The sequence below is a fragment of the Doryrhamphus excisus genome, chromosome 18 (assembly GCF_030265055.1).
Source record: "Doryrhamphus excisus isolate RoL2022-K1 chromosome 18, RoL_Dexc_1.0, whole genome shotgun sequence".
NCBI classification, from domain to species: Eukaryota; Metazoa; Chordata; class Actinopteri; order Syngnathiformes; family Syngnathidae; genus Doryrhamphus; species Doryrhamphus excisus.
In genome coordinates, this window is record NC_080483.1 from 13,552,287 (window position 1) to 13,567,920 (window position 15,634).

General features: G+C 40.7%; 1 protein-coding gene across 2 annotated transcripts in view; it reads right to left on the reverse strand.

The window, feature by feature from the left end:
* Positions 1-9,311, reverse strand: part of igsf21a (immunoglobin superfamily, member 21a) — a 190,156-nt gene extending 180,845 nt beyond the window's left edge. For both annotated transcript variants that reach the window (XM_058054592.1, XM_058054591.1), the window contains exon 1: positions 8,931-9,311. In XM_058054592.1, coding sequence (XP_057910575.1) covers positions 8,931-8,991 — 61 coding nt within the window. In that variant the 5' untranslated portion in view covers positions 8,992-9,311. The remainder of the gene's footprint in view (positions 1-8,930) is intronic.
* Positions 9,312-15,634: the final 6,323 nt, after the last annotated feature.

The window sequence follows — 15,634 nt, forward strand, 5'->3', positions numbered from 1 at the left end:
ATTGTTATTATTATCACCATTATTATAATCGTTATTAATATCATTAATATTACATTATTACAATTTTCATCATTATAATTGTAACAAATTTTTTGATTTTTTTTTAATTATTTAATTTTACAGACTTGATTGTCTCTTGTAGAGTGCTGTATCATTCCATCTGTTGTTTTCTGAAATCTGCAGTATTTGTGCTTTTATTGTCAATTTATTAGCCCACTTTTTCCCCTTGTGTAACATTTACATATCATTTTCTGGAACATCTTGCTGTAATCTGGGATAGGCTCCAGCACCCCCCGCTACCCTTGTGAGGAAAAGCGGTAGAAAATGAATGAATCTGTAATTTAAAAGTGCGAGTCTCTAATAACGCAGCTAATATGTCTCTTGATAAGTGTGGAAACGGTACAAAGCTATGGACAAAATGGTGCGGATGAAGATCATAAACAGCTTTCTGTCGGTTCAAATTCTCAAGAGATTTTGTTCGGTGGCTGCAAGTCAGCAGCTGTTGAGGGAATCAGAGTTGCTTCAAAACTCCCACGCAAGCCAAAGACATCAACGAGGAAGACTCACATCTGTGATATGAAGGACTTCGGGGGTGGTGGAGAAAATGGTGGAAGTTAGTTATCTATTTGAACTCTCTTGCCCTTGAGCCAAGTTGTCTCTACTCATCACAAGAGTCTTCATTTAATCAGTGTAAAAGTGCTTTGAAAATATAAAAAGTGGAGGAGGACAGAGTTGTGGAGATCGTTGCATTGTTTACATTGTGGCAGACATACAGCAACCCTGTGGCCCCACCCTTGGGGCGCCATATTGTCTTCCATGGAAATACCTTGTTAATGAAGCTCGCACGGCTGAAAAAGTCTTAATTGTTTTCCGGTGTCTAACTGAGTGCAAACATCCCACTTTAGTGTGTCAGAAATGTCAACAAGATGATTGGGTTTTGCATGTTTGGCTGAAAAGCAGATAAAGCATCATTAGCATATGTGGCAGCTATCTTCTCCTGTGTTTATCACAGACATCATGCTGTTCATTGTTAGCCATGTTGTTGAAGATATTCCCTTTACTGCTGTCTCAGTGTGCGTACCTTCCTAAAAAAATGAGCAGCCAACACAGGAGTCAAGTCTTATTTGCCGAAAACAAAACAAGCAACTGGTTACACTGGTGGGCAGCAGTGATAATGCATGTTTAGCTCCAATATACATCAATGAACGACACCAAATACTTGATTAACAATGGACGAAACTGAACAGAATGCTTTGTCAAAATTAACCTCACTACAGTAGTCTTAGTTCATACCGGTTTATTGGTGCCAGACCAGACCAGGACAGGTACATTTCCGCAAAGTAGGATTTCTTATTTATGAATCAAATATCGTTGTAGTTACAGCATCGGAAAACTTGTTTATGACCTTCTAAAAAAACGTTCTTAACATTGTTTGAGCCCTACGGAGGGTAGGAAATGACATTTCAGGTTCAAAGTTTAATTTTAGCTTGGATGATGATAATTATAATTATTATTATTATGTTGTTATTGTTCATTCATTCATTCATTTTCTACCGCTTATCCTCACAAGGGTCGCGGGGGTGCTGGAGCCTATCCCAGCTGTCTTCGGGCGAGAGGCGGGGTACACCCTGGACTGGTGGCCGCCAGCCAATCACAGGGCACATATAGACAAACAACCATTCACACTCACATTCATACCTATGGACAATTTGGAGTCGCCAATTAACCTAGCATGTTTTTGGAACAGGGAGCACAGGGAGAACATGAAACTCCACACAGAGGTCTTCTAGCTGTGTGGCTTGTGTGCTAACCACTCGACTACCGTGCAGCCGTGTTAAATATTGTTCATTCATTTATTCATTTTCTACCGCTTTTCCTCATGAGGGTCGCAGGAGGTGCTGGAGCCTATCCCAGCTGTCTTCGGGGTACACCATGGACTGGTGGCCAGCCAATCACAGGGCACATATAGACAAACAACCATTCACACTCACATTCATACCTATGGACAATTAACCTAGCATGTTTTTGGAATGTGGGAGGAAACCGGAGTACCCGGAGAAAACCCACGCATGCACGGGGAGAACATGCAAACTCCACACAGAGATGGCCGAGGGTGGTGGATTAATTCAAGACACCCAAAAATATGAATTAAAAAATAGCTATATTTTATGCACTAGAAAGATGGATGTTTATTGTTATTGCACACAATATACAACAATTGTCCGAGGGTGGAATTGAACTCGGGTCTACTAGCTGTGAGGCCTGCGCGCTAACCACTTGGCATATAGTTATTTTTGTGCCTGATAATTCAAACCTGCAATAAAAGACTTTTCGGCAATTAAGTCTTTTGCACAAAATATTATGGTAACATTACTGACACCTAGTGACCAATGTAGAATACTACACAGCATCACCCACATCACAGACATTTTTATGTTTAAACATGCTTAATTAAGGCATATTTTATACTAATTTTATACTACTAATAGGCTGTATTCAACCAGGAAACAGCATGAATTATTCATACATTTTGAAAAAATGTAATATAGTGAGGGATGACCTGTACCATAAGACACAATTTAACAAATGTTGGTTATCCTGAAATGTTGCTTTATCTTATGGTTACAAATGCGTGAGTGGAAACCTCCAGTTCTTTTAGAATCACTTTTCCTTTTCAACACCCACTTAAAAGCAATCCAATCAAATCTGTAGGATTTACGTAAATCCCTCCCTCACTCAAATCGTGCCCTCATATTCACTTGCACTCATACAGTAATTCCGACACATGCAGGACAGAGTTGAGCTTTACTTTAAGTAGTAACCGCAAAGCCTCCATAGTAAAGCTACAGATATTGTGCATTTGTGCATGGGTGCATGCCCTCACGTACAAAAGTGTTTTGAAGGCTGTTGGGACCTTTCGTTGGAAGCTATTAGCACACGGCGCTAAAAACACAAAGCTGACTGCAGCCTTCCAACAAAAGCTGCCATTTCTGGGTCAGCAACCCAATACAAGTATTCCATATGGCGCTTTCATCATATTAAGTGAAAGTTTGAGCTATGAAAGACTTGAACTGAAAAATAGGTGCGCATAAGCAAAACCACAGTTTAATACACAAAGACTACATATGGCCAGGAAAGATCCTGGAGGTTTTCTTTTATGTTATATTTCTTTTGAGTCATTTAAGGTCAAATAATCACAGTTTATTACAGGGTTAAATATCTCCACAAACCACACAGGCACACTGTTTCACATAGAATGTCGCATTAGAGCTATCAGTAGAATACATAATAGAGTGAAGGACTAATGGGGTTTGCGTAGCTGCACAGGATATGGTGACACACACGGAGAGGTTGTGCCATGTGAATCAAAAATAACCAGCAGTAGTCTAGTCATAAGTTATTAGATTAATAAAATAGAAAAAAATGCAGCAATCCTGTATCACTGTACTTAAAAGGAGACTCAGAAAATCTTTTGCCTGAGATATAATTAATATATTATATTTATTTAATAATGTAATAATTTTTAATAATTCTACAATATATTATATATATAATATATATTATATGATAATATTAATTATTATTATTATTAATTAATTAATAATATTTTAACAGCTTAAAGAGGTTGTGTTTTTGAGCTGGGAAAATTAAATGATGGTTGTGAGTGTGGTGTGAATGGTTGTTTGTCTATATGTGCCCTGCGATTGGCTGGCGACCAGTCCGAAGACAGCTGGGATAGGCTCCAGCATCTCTGTGTGGAGTTTGCATGTTCTCCCATGCAAGTGTGGGGTTTCCATCCACATTCCAAAAACATGCTAGGTTAATTGGCGACTCCAAATTGTTGTTGTTTGTCCCGCCTCTCGCCCGAAGGCAGCTGGGATGGGCTCCAGCACCCCCGCGACCCTCGTGAGAATAAGCAGTAGAAAATGAATGAAAAAACATGCTAGGTTAATTGGCGACTCCAAATTGTCCATAGGTATGAATGTGAGTGTGAATGGTTGTTTGTCTATATGTGCCCTGCGATTGGCTGGCCACCAGTCCAAAGACAGCTGGGATAGGCTCCAGCATGCCGGCAACCATCGTCAGGATACTCCAGTGTGACTTATGTATGTTTTTTTTCTACCTAATTATGCATTTTTGGCCTTGTGCCACTTATACTCCGTAGCGACTTATAGTCCTGAAAATACGGTATATACTGTATGGCTGCACACTGCACACAGCTAGGAGACCCGGGTTTGATTCCAGGGCATCTCTGTGTGGAGTTTGCATATACTATGGGTTTCCTCCCACATTCCAAAAACATGCTAGGTTAATTGGCGACTCCAAATTTTTGTTGTTTGTCTATATTTGCCCTACGATTGGCTGGCGACCAGTCCAGGGTGTACCCCGCCTCTCGCTCGAAGACAGCTGGGATAGGCTCCAGCACCCCCGCGACCCTTGTGAGGATAAGCGGTAAAGAAAATGAATGAAAAAACATGTTGGGTTAATTGGCGACTCCAAATTGTCCATAGGTATGAAAGTGAGTGTGAATGGTTGTTTGTCTACTATATGTGCCCTGTGATTGGCTGGCGACCAGTCTGAAGACAGCTGGGATAGGCTCCAGCATGCCCGTGACCCTCATGAGGGTAAGCGGTAAAGAAAACAGATGGATGGATGGTTTTGGTCATTGCTGACAAGCTTCAAAGCAACATTAAATCACACCAATTCTAAATTTCACCAATGTTTTCGGACATAAACGCCACTAAAGATGGTCAAAAATGATATACATTAGAGTCTCACAAGGGACCCTAAATCTGTCCTGGTTTTGCTTTTTCTTTGGCTTTCATGTGATGCTTCCTTGAAAGAGATCTTAAGAGAAGAACAATATAGACATAATGGAGACTCCAGCTCCATCATATGCATTCACATTTCATAACAAACAACACTGACTCATATGTCTATTGGCACTGATTTTTTTCCTGACAATTGGGAATCAAAAAGCAACCTCTATCTCACTTTGTTGGAAGCAGACAGTCACGGGGCAATGGAAACCATCAGACCTCGTCAAAGATCCAGCGGCCGGTAAATCCGGCGGTATTGCTCACATCTCTCCATCTTTGAGACAAACTCTTATGTGCACAAGATTATTCTTAGATGGTTTATTTATCAGTTTGGAGGAACTGGACTTGTTTAAGTCTCCCACTACGTTTAGTGTTCCAATTATGAGTGAAATCATTGTAGGCTTGTCAACCGGTTTTGTTTTGCAGTCTAAACCAAAGCTTCTTCTACACACCACCATGGCTAACATCAGCCAGCTTGCCGTGTTAGCTTGCGACTCATAATTACTGAATACATTTACCGTATTTTACGGACTATAAGTCGCACTTTTTTTCATAGGTTGGTTGTTCCTGTGAGTTATACTCCAGAGCGACTTATAAATGAAAAAAGTGTTTATGTTACATAAACTGGACACCTTTTCTGTTCATGTTTATTTTTTGTGTAGCTGAATAACCATTGTGTTAGCATATCTTACACCTATTCAGCCTGTTCTCTATTCTTTTATTGTTAGAACTTGCCTTCCAAGAGGACGTAATGTCTGTTTTGGTCAAGTAGTTAAAATAAATTACCTGCAAAAAATGCGACTTATGTATGTTTTTTTTCTACCGAATTGTGAATTTTTGGCCTTGTGCGACTTATACTCCGTAGCGACTTATAGTCCTGAAAATACGGTATATACTGTATGGCTGCACACTCCACACAGCGAGGAGACCCGGGTTTGATTCCAGGGCATCTCTGTGTGGAGTTTGCATGTTCCCCCATGTAACTATGGGTTTCCTCCCAAATTCCAAAAAAGGTTAATTCTAGCATGACTCCAAATTGTCTATGAGTGTGAATGGTTGTTTGTCTATATGTGCCCTGTGATTGGCTGGCTACCAGTCCAGGGTGTACGCCTCTGTCTGATTTGGTCAAGTAATTTAGAAAATAAATTACCCGCAAAAAATACGACTTATACTCCAGTGCGACTTATGTATGTTTATTTCTATGTAATTATGCATTTTTGGCCTTGTGCGACTTATACTCCGGAGCGACTTATAGTCCAGAAAATATGGTAAATAAATCGGCCTGTCGAGGTCCACCACTTGATGTAAAATATCCCACCACGCAAAAATTCAGGCTTCACTACACAGCTAAAAATTAATTCTGGGGTTGTACCAACTATCAATCAGCCAAGTAACCTACCATGATGTTAAAATGTCACCGCCAAGAAACAATGAACATTAACTCAATAATTCTGATCAGAATTATTTGCAATACATATGGTAGATGGACTGGTTCTGGAATATCATTTCGGACGGCGCTGTGTGTCCCAACAGAGCAAGGCTCGAGCGCATCACTCGGCCTCTGCGCGCTCGCTTTCCTGCATAGCTTTGTTCTGCTACAATAGTTCTTCTGAGGGATCGAAGCAAGCTCTTCAGCCTTGCTCCCCACATGCGCCACTGAGCCTCGGGCATCCATGAACCATTCATTCAGGTTTTTCTTTTCACGGAATTAGAAGTATTGAACAGTGGAAAGCTCTCCTCACGCGTCAAGTTGTTCCAATCTGACCCTCAAGAAACATCACACTGCTAGTTTGATATTGCACATATTATACAGAGAGACAACTGAAAATAACGATTTCAATTCTTTCTACTGTAACTTCATATATTTAAGTACTTATTTCATACTTCATTATTGATTATTCATGAAGAGAACCCTGGGTACTTGGGTATTTCCCAGGTGATGACATGTAACAGTTGATAATATATCACGTAGGACTCACTCTTTGGGGAGGAAGTGAGGTCAGAGCCAGGTGAGAGCCAAATTACCATGCAAAAAAGACCAAAACAAATAAGTGGATGATAGAAATATGGAATGGGCTTATTAATGCATTGCACGTTAAAGGGGAACAATTATGCCTTTTATGATTTTTTTTTTCATTTTTCTGACCTATAAATGTTGGATTCTTATGTTACTACGGTGCCAAAGTTTCATATAATTAGGTTTGTGCATAATGTCTTCAATTCAAAAGTCAATCACATCAATCAGGTGCACTGCAGGCTAAAAACACCAATACTGCCAATAGTGTTCCATGTACTTAAATGAGGTTTGATTTACATCTCACACTTCATTCATTCATTTTCTACCGTTTTTCCTCACGAGGGTCGTGGGGGGGTGCTGGAGCTTATCCCAGCTGTCTTTGGACGAGAGGCGGGGTACACCCTGGACTGGTGGCCAGCCAATCACAGATCACATATAGACAAACAACCATTCACACTCACATTCATACCTATGGACAATTTGGAGTCGCCAATTAACCTGGCATGTTTTTGGAATGTTGGAGGAAACCGGAGTACCCGGAGAAAACCCACGCATGCACAGGGAGAACATGCAAACTCCACATAGAGATGGCCGAGGGTGGAATTGAACCCTGGTCTCCTAGCTGTGAGGTCTGCGCGCTAACCACTCGATCACCGTGCAGCCCCTTCTGTGAGCAATGCAAGCATAATAATACAGGTGTCTTTTCCTGGGGAAAATTAAAAAATACAGCCACTAAAAAGTGACTCTTTGACATGTTTAACTGCCACACATACTTTAAGTCCTCTCGGGTACAATTCCACTGGTCGAGGCCGGGTACTGACAGTTAAACATGCCGCATCACAGCCTGATGTTTTATCCTGCAACCGCCCCACGCCACGCACATTAAAAGTCAACCTGTCGCACTGTCAGGTGAGAGTGACACCCAAGCAGACGGCAGCACCAGTAAAAAAAAAAAAAAAAAAAGGATGAAAATCCTCCGTTTGCTGCACCTCTTGCAAACAAATACAGCCAACAGCTGTGCCTTTTTAACGGTGAATCAGCTCTCAAGGCTTTTAAACCCTGCATTTGTCTGCACTTGTTTGCGCAGTGATCAAGTACAGTGATGAAAGTACAGCATGAAAGCATCATCGAGTGCGTTACGTCACTTAAACAAGGCAGCGGTTTGTCACCTGCTGAAGTTGAGAGGTCAGTAAAGGTCAACTCAGTGTAAAAGTACGGGTCATTGTAGCCTTATTGCGATGCCAGACGAAGACATCACATTTCAAGTGTGGAATTATTATTCTAATTATTTATTGCGCACTGCATTAAAACACTGTTTGCACCGTTTCACCTCTAAAATCTTATTCCAAATCATCCATTTTCATCCTTATCTTAACTGCTGCTGATGTGAGACTCCATTGCTTGACTGCAATGCTAATAAAACACCTTAGTCTATTTAAAACAACATCATTCACCCTGCAGGCCATTGTGACACACAATGTAAAAAAAAAGGGTTGCTCTACATGAGTGCAATCAATGCCTTTTTTTTTTTTTTGCACACTTGCATGGATGTGCCACTGCATCACCACCTCAAAAAAGACATCCAAAAGAAAGCATTATTCCCAAGTAATCTATATATATATATAGATATATATATATGAGAATATATAAACAGAAATGCAGCATCATGCATGATACTGCCTCCCTGTGTACATGACAGTGAAAGGTGCCAGGAGGAAGAGGGTAGAGGAGGGTAGAGCTCCACACTGCTGCTCTTTCATGTTTTTGCTGTCTTGGTATCTGTTGAGCGCTGCTGCAAAACAATCTGTGCAAGTCAAATGCATGTTTCTTTCATTTTCTTTATGCATGGATTATCTTCTGCATGGATTATTTGATAGTTTTACTATGATTCACCACTTGCAGGAGGGAGAGCGGTTGGGGGGGGTCTGGGAAAGTTGATCAGCACCACCACCAAACACCACAATCCATGCTGTCCGGATGAGACGTTCCATTTCAGGCTATTATGCAGCATGCATGCACTCACTTGTGTGGTTCAGATTATTAATATTTATGTATTTATTGTTGCTTCCAAAGCATAATAAAGTGACACTCACCCACGGCTAAATCCAGTAGATCCGCGCACAGGAGCAAGCACAACGAGAAGACGCTCATCATTCCCTCCTTTGTTGCAATAAATCCCAAACTCCACTGGCGTTTACATGCTCCCCATGATGCGGATGTGCAGTCCCCACCATTCCTGAGGAACGCGGCTGCAAGGTGCCCCCAAACTAGTCGTCATGATGCAAGTCCAAGTGCAAGCAGGCGCACAAGTTGAGCGCGGATGCAGCATGCAGAATGTCGCCTGCAGTGAAGGGAGGGGAGGGGGGGGGGGGAGAAAAGAAGATGATGTTGGGACTGGTTGGTGTTCTGGTCCCGTCGGAGCCTGATTCAAATAAACAAACAATAGGCGGCTGAGGCGAGCTGAGCCGCGCGGCAGTGATACAACACACGGAGATGTTAGGATGGAGGAGGCGCTCTCTCTCTCTCTCTCACTCTCTCTCTACCTCTCTTCATCCCAACACTCCTGCTTTCCCTCCTCCTCCTTCTCCTCCCTCCTCCCTCCCTCCACACAGACGCACAGTCATTTCTCATCAATCCTTCCCCTCCCATTTCACACAGTTTCAATCCCAGCTTGGATGCAAACCTCTTTAATTCTCTCTATTAAGACGATTTAGTCTTCTCCTTGTAGGGAAAAAAAACAAAACAGGATTTAAATATTCCCATCATGTTTGTGGAAAAAGTTGCCAGATGCCACATGACATCACTTCATTAGCTACACTGCACAATTTAATGACATCCAGCATCTAATGACATGCATTAACAAACATAATAATGTTCAGAGGGCTTTCATAATATTTAATACTAAGTAGTTGAATAATAATTACAACTGTTTCTAGTAATTTTGCTCCACTATATGGGTCTTAATATGTGCTTGTGGCACTGTAAAGCTCATATTAGACAGCCATAGGGATCGCAAATCCGATCCGGAAGTAGAGACTGAACAGTCAATTTTTCACTAGGGTTGGTCATCGTTTCGATTTGAGCGATTCCGTTCCAATTCAGATCTCTAATTTCATTCACATTTGCATCACTACTGTACCGTGTATCTGTCTGAGACATTAGCACGATGCAGACGTTGCGTGTATGTTTTGTAATGTAGCCAGCGACACTGTCTATTTGGTGGGCCCGCTCTGTCTTAACTTATAGAACCAATGCACACAAACGGATACAAAGTGAACACTCTTTTCATCCAGCCTGTGTGTCACACAGAGACTAGCATATGTACATGCATATCAATTTGTCGAAGACATCCCAATTATCACCCTGTTTTTTTTAAATCATTCTATAAATCGATTTATCCATTATTGTGACAGATCTGTCAAAAAATATTTTTCTCTTGCTGGCCGGGAGTCAGAAACTCCAACCACTTCTGCATGATGCTTGTCTTGTGAGGAAAGCTAAACATATGTATCATTCACTTAAACCCAAAAAACCATTTCCTGGGAGCCACACTTTCAGCGTATCTGGGCATGCCCATATAACCAAGTCCACACCACATTGATGTCACAAAAGTTGGTGTTCAAAACAAAACTCTGTGACACCGAGCGTTCAGAACCATCCCAGACGTTATACCAGTCCATACCAGAACCTGAACTACACATTTTCTTGTGACTCTTTGTGTGCCCGTTACTGACATATCTGGTCCATGAAGACTCACTCTCATTTTATAATTCCTTAAAACATTAAAAAAATCAATCATCAGTTATGGCTATGGACATCAGATTTCAGCTTTCCCTACCATGGCCATGTCTCTGATCACTAAACACGTGTACTTCTGGGTTGCTACAGTTCTGGAATATGTCAGCAATGGAGGACATTTGACAATAGTCCCTAGCAGCTTCACTCTTGACTTATTGCAAATCTTCGGCAGTAAAATTGCCTCTTTTCTTCTCAACACGTTTCTATCAACCCTGTTGCCTTTTTGCAACAAAATGTTTGATAGTTCTGTGATCACAACCCAATATCTTTGCAATTTCAAGTGTGCAGCATCCTTTTGATTTTTTTTTTTTTTTTTTTTTTTACAATGTTGGACTTTTCAGAGTCGGACACATTTTTTTTTTGGCCCAGAAAAAGAAGCTGCACACCTTGATATAAGGTGAGGTGAAACCATTCATCAAAAGACCAAATTTGTTTAAATCCAATTAGTGTTCAAGTTTATATATCTTGCATTTGGAAAATATGCATAAAAATGATAATATTGTAAAGTGACTCATGTGTCATGCTCTTCAGAACAGAAATGCACACTTCCTTTCCTTTTGTTGCCTTTATGCTGCACTACTTTGAGTATACTTGCACCTACTTGTGATTATTAAAAGACTATTAACTATTAAGACTATTTTTTGACAGGATATATTGGAATAAATATGTTGTTGAAATATGGCTCACTTCTGTCAAAACGATAACTCATCTTCCATGTATTTTATGGATGACGGACATGACAAGAAAGGCATGGATATCATTCCACAGGCTGTTTAGAGCCTCAGCTCCTGTAAAGAAAGGCTGCATAACAAACCTCTTGACACTAATGTCATTCACATCACAAAGTCTCTTTCCAAATGTCATCTGCACTGACATAATAGCCCAAAAGCATTCTTAAGAAAAAGCTATGACATTTGCAAAGACGTCCAATTACTGCTCCCAAGGCATTCACCAACGACTGTTGTGGTTTCGGTATGCATCGTTGAACAGGTCATGTGACATTTGCCTTTGACTGTGTCGCACTCAAGGATCGGAACACACCTATCAAGATTCTGGTTGAATAAAGTTCATTTGCGTCATGTCGTTAATAAAGGCCCGGCGTTTACGGATTAGTGGGCTACAGTGCCTTACAGAATGTGATGTTCCATGATTGTTGATTGAATCGCCAGTCGAAGCTGGATAGGATATTGGCAAAGAGAAAGCTGACATCTGAATTTGCCCAAATGAGAACATGGTCATTCGGTCTGATGAGAGAAAAAGAAAGAAAAAACTTTTGGATGCTATGTTTGTCGAACACACATCACCACAAACATGCCATCTCCGCTATGAACCATGGTGGTACCAATATAGTATTGTAGGAATGACTAGGCTTGTCAAGGTAAAGATGAACATGACCGCAGAAAAACATTGAAAAATCTTGGACCAAGAATCTATTTCAACCTAGAAACACACCTTGCGAGACATTTTTTTACAGCAAACTAATGACCTGAAGCGTTGTACAAACTCTGCCATGAAGCATGGTGGTGCCAATATCGTATTGTGAGGATGACTAGGCTTGTCAAGGTAAAGATGAACATGATCGCAGAAAAACATTGAAAAATCTTGGACCAAGAATCTGTTTCAACCTAGAAACACACCTTGGAAGACATTTTTTTACAGCAAGCCAATGACCTGAAGTGTTGTAGCAAACTTGTTGAAATGTAAACAAAGTCAATGTTGTGTAAAGTAAATGTTTGCAAGGAACATTGCAGTGTCCAGCTCAGCTCAGACATATCCACACACACTCAATGCTGCGATTGCAGCCAAAGGCACATCTACAAAACACTAACCTGAAGGGGCTGAATTCTTACACAGTCATTTATTTTAGTGTAAAGTCAAACTAGAATGTCAACTCATAACCAGGCGTACAATATAACCTACAAGACCGACCAATGGGACATGTAAGGCTCCACAGTAAAGCTTTTTCAATGACTGTCTTAGAGGACTGCTTCCGGGTGATGACTTGCACATATTTCTCCATTCCAATCCAATCCACTTTATTTTTATAGCACATTTTAGAGAAACAGAGTTTCCAAAGTGCTGCACAGACTAGTAAAATAAAAAGTAAAAATAAAATACAATAAATAAAGGTACAAATTGAACTTTTACAATCAGTAACTGTTACATTTGTTCACTTCCTGCTTTCCAAAATAATTTTTTTTAATAATGTTCCAAAACAATCCAAAATAATCCAAAACTAAAAGATCAAATAAGAAATAAAATAGTAAAATAGATATTAAAATATTAAAAACAAGAAGCAAAGCAATAAAAGTATAAAAAAATAAAACCAATTAAAATAAAAGAAAGAACTACAAGACACAGGAGCCAACCACAGAAAAGGCTCGGTCTCCCCTGGTCTTAAGTCTCGTCTTGGGCACCACAAGTTGGAGCTGGCCCTCGGACCTAAGTGACCGTGCTGGAGAGTAAATTTGGATGAGGTCCGAGATGTTTTTGGGGGCCAGCCCAAAAAACAAACAATAAAATCTTCAAAAAATCAATCCTAAAGCAAACAGGCAACCAATGCAGGGAGGCCAGAATTGGGGTGATGTGCTCCCCCTTTTTCGTTCCTGTTAAAAGCTGTGCCGCAGAGTTCTGGACTAACTTTAAGCGGGAGAGAGACTTTTGGCTAATTCCAGAATAAAGTGCATTACAGTAGTCCAGAAAAAAGGTTGTTTTTTTTGGCATATTCGGAATTTGCAGAAAATTATGTTGAAAATGATGTTTAATCCAAAACTATACTCTCTCTGGTTCTACCATATCTTACTTATTGTGTGGAAATATGGGCTAATAACTACAAAAGCAATCTTCACTTGCTAAATGTACTGCAAAAAAGGTCAGTAAGTATAATTAATAATGCCGCCTATGGAGAACATACCAAGTACGTCAGTGTGACTTCCCATTGACAGCCCTGTTGTTGTCCACAGGTATGGTTGGGAATGTTTAGTCCATACGCACATTCTCAGGTTTCCGGCTAAAATTGCAAAAGCTGCACATTCACACTATTGTAAAATGACTACTTTCTTGCACATTGCATATGACTTTTCTTTTTGTTAAACTCTAGTTGAACTTAAGACGGCTACGTGACTTGGGGAGGCCAACGTGACCTGATTGTTATACAAGATGTGTTCGGATGGGAGGGGAGTCCAGGATGTTTTGCCAAAACACTTAGGTCCAGTCACGACACATGACCAGATAAGGACTGAATTCTGGAAATCCATGTCATTGCTGGTGTTCATGAGGTCTATATAAGCGCTGTGTTGAATAAACAAAGGGACCCCCTTTTCCTACAACTGCAGAGATGGTTCGTGTTGCATTATTTGCCAACATTTGGCGTCACGAACAGGATTGGAACGAAAGACGTTGATGCCTGTGGCTCCAGAACTGCACAGCACTGCAAGCCAACGGCCGTAAAAATAGGTAAGATTTCTTACCATTTGGCTTGACAGTGTGGTGCAGTTGTGGAGGTACTCAATGAGCATTAATGTTTAAATTTCTCCAAATAAAAGAGCCTGTTATTATTGCATGAGTAATACAAATGCAGATTGTTGGTGGGGGACACTCACACAAAGTGTAGCCCTCACTTGAGAGTGGGAAAAACCTTTGTGTGTTTTAACTAAAAATGACTCGAGTCCGGCTGTATTACAGCATGATTGGCTTGTTGTAGTGTTAGGTGTAAGAAAAGTGTAGAAAAAGTGCAAAAGTGTAAGAAAAAGAGCAAGAGGCTCTTGCCGGCTGTGTGTGTGTGTGTGTTTTAAGACTTATGCTGCAGCAGCTCTGAGTCCCGGAGTGTGTTCAAGAGGAACTGTCAGGCTAAAGATGAAGCCGACTGCAAATGGTACAGAGGGATACCTTCATTAACGCAGAGTTCGTGAGTTGCGCGCCAAGTCTGGGTAGTTACGACCTCCAAACGCGCAAAGGAGGTGACGAACTATAGAGCAAAAAGGTTGCGCCTAATAAAATACACGTGAATCATTTCACGTCTAGTGAGAAGAGAAGCATACTCAAACTACACATGGTAGATTTGCAATAAAGCAAGTCTTCTTGTGTACTTTGTGATGTAACTCGAATACAGTTTTGCAGTCCTATGAGGTGGACCGAATAATTTATGAGTATATTAATGTATACCTAATCTAGAAAACTGGAGGAAAGTAAGGCGTGAAGCAATCAATCGAATTGCTCAAATTGTGTGATTGTTTTCGTGCATGTAAATAAAACTCCGGAGTTCGATTGGCTTATTCAAGACTTCTAGTGTGTGTTTGGCTGACTGTCTCGTCTTATCTGTAACTCTTCCAGCTGACACTCTTATCTTCTTATCTGACACTCTTCTATTCAGTGTCTTGAGTGTGTGTGTGTGTTTATATGACTGAGGGTCAGCTGAGGGTAAAAGTGTGTCTTGGCATTGTGACCGGCCAAGAGAATAGCTGTAAACGTATTCACGCTAATCACAGTACAGCAACATAAGCCAGTATAAATAGCTAAATAGTGCCAAACAACCAAGTGAGAAGTGTGGTTAAAAGTGTATTGTCACCATAGTTCCTATATTAAACTGTGTTTGAATGATCTCTTCTGGAACAACAAAAAGGTCAACTCGAAACATAGCTTAAGTGCGAGCAGTTTGTGTGTTATCTCTGTGTTTGTCGCAGGAGGTGCTAAGTTAGGACACTGTGTTTAACTGTGTTAGTCAGCCTCATGTGTTGTGTGTTGTGAAGGAGAAATTTGAACTGCGTCATAACTTTGCTTGCTCTGTGGTAAAGGTGGTAGGCTTGTTGAAAGGACATGATTGTTACAGTTGAATGGACAATAGAACGTGTCTCTTCCGCATAGTGACTAAACTCTGTTGCACATTATTTTAAAAGTGGTTTAAATTTAGTCAAGCTGTGTGGTTGTGCCATTGACCGGATGTGAACTGATTCATTGGAGGAGGTGTTGAGCGAGGTGATACAAGGGGAGTGGCTACAAC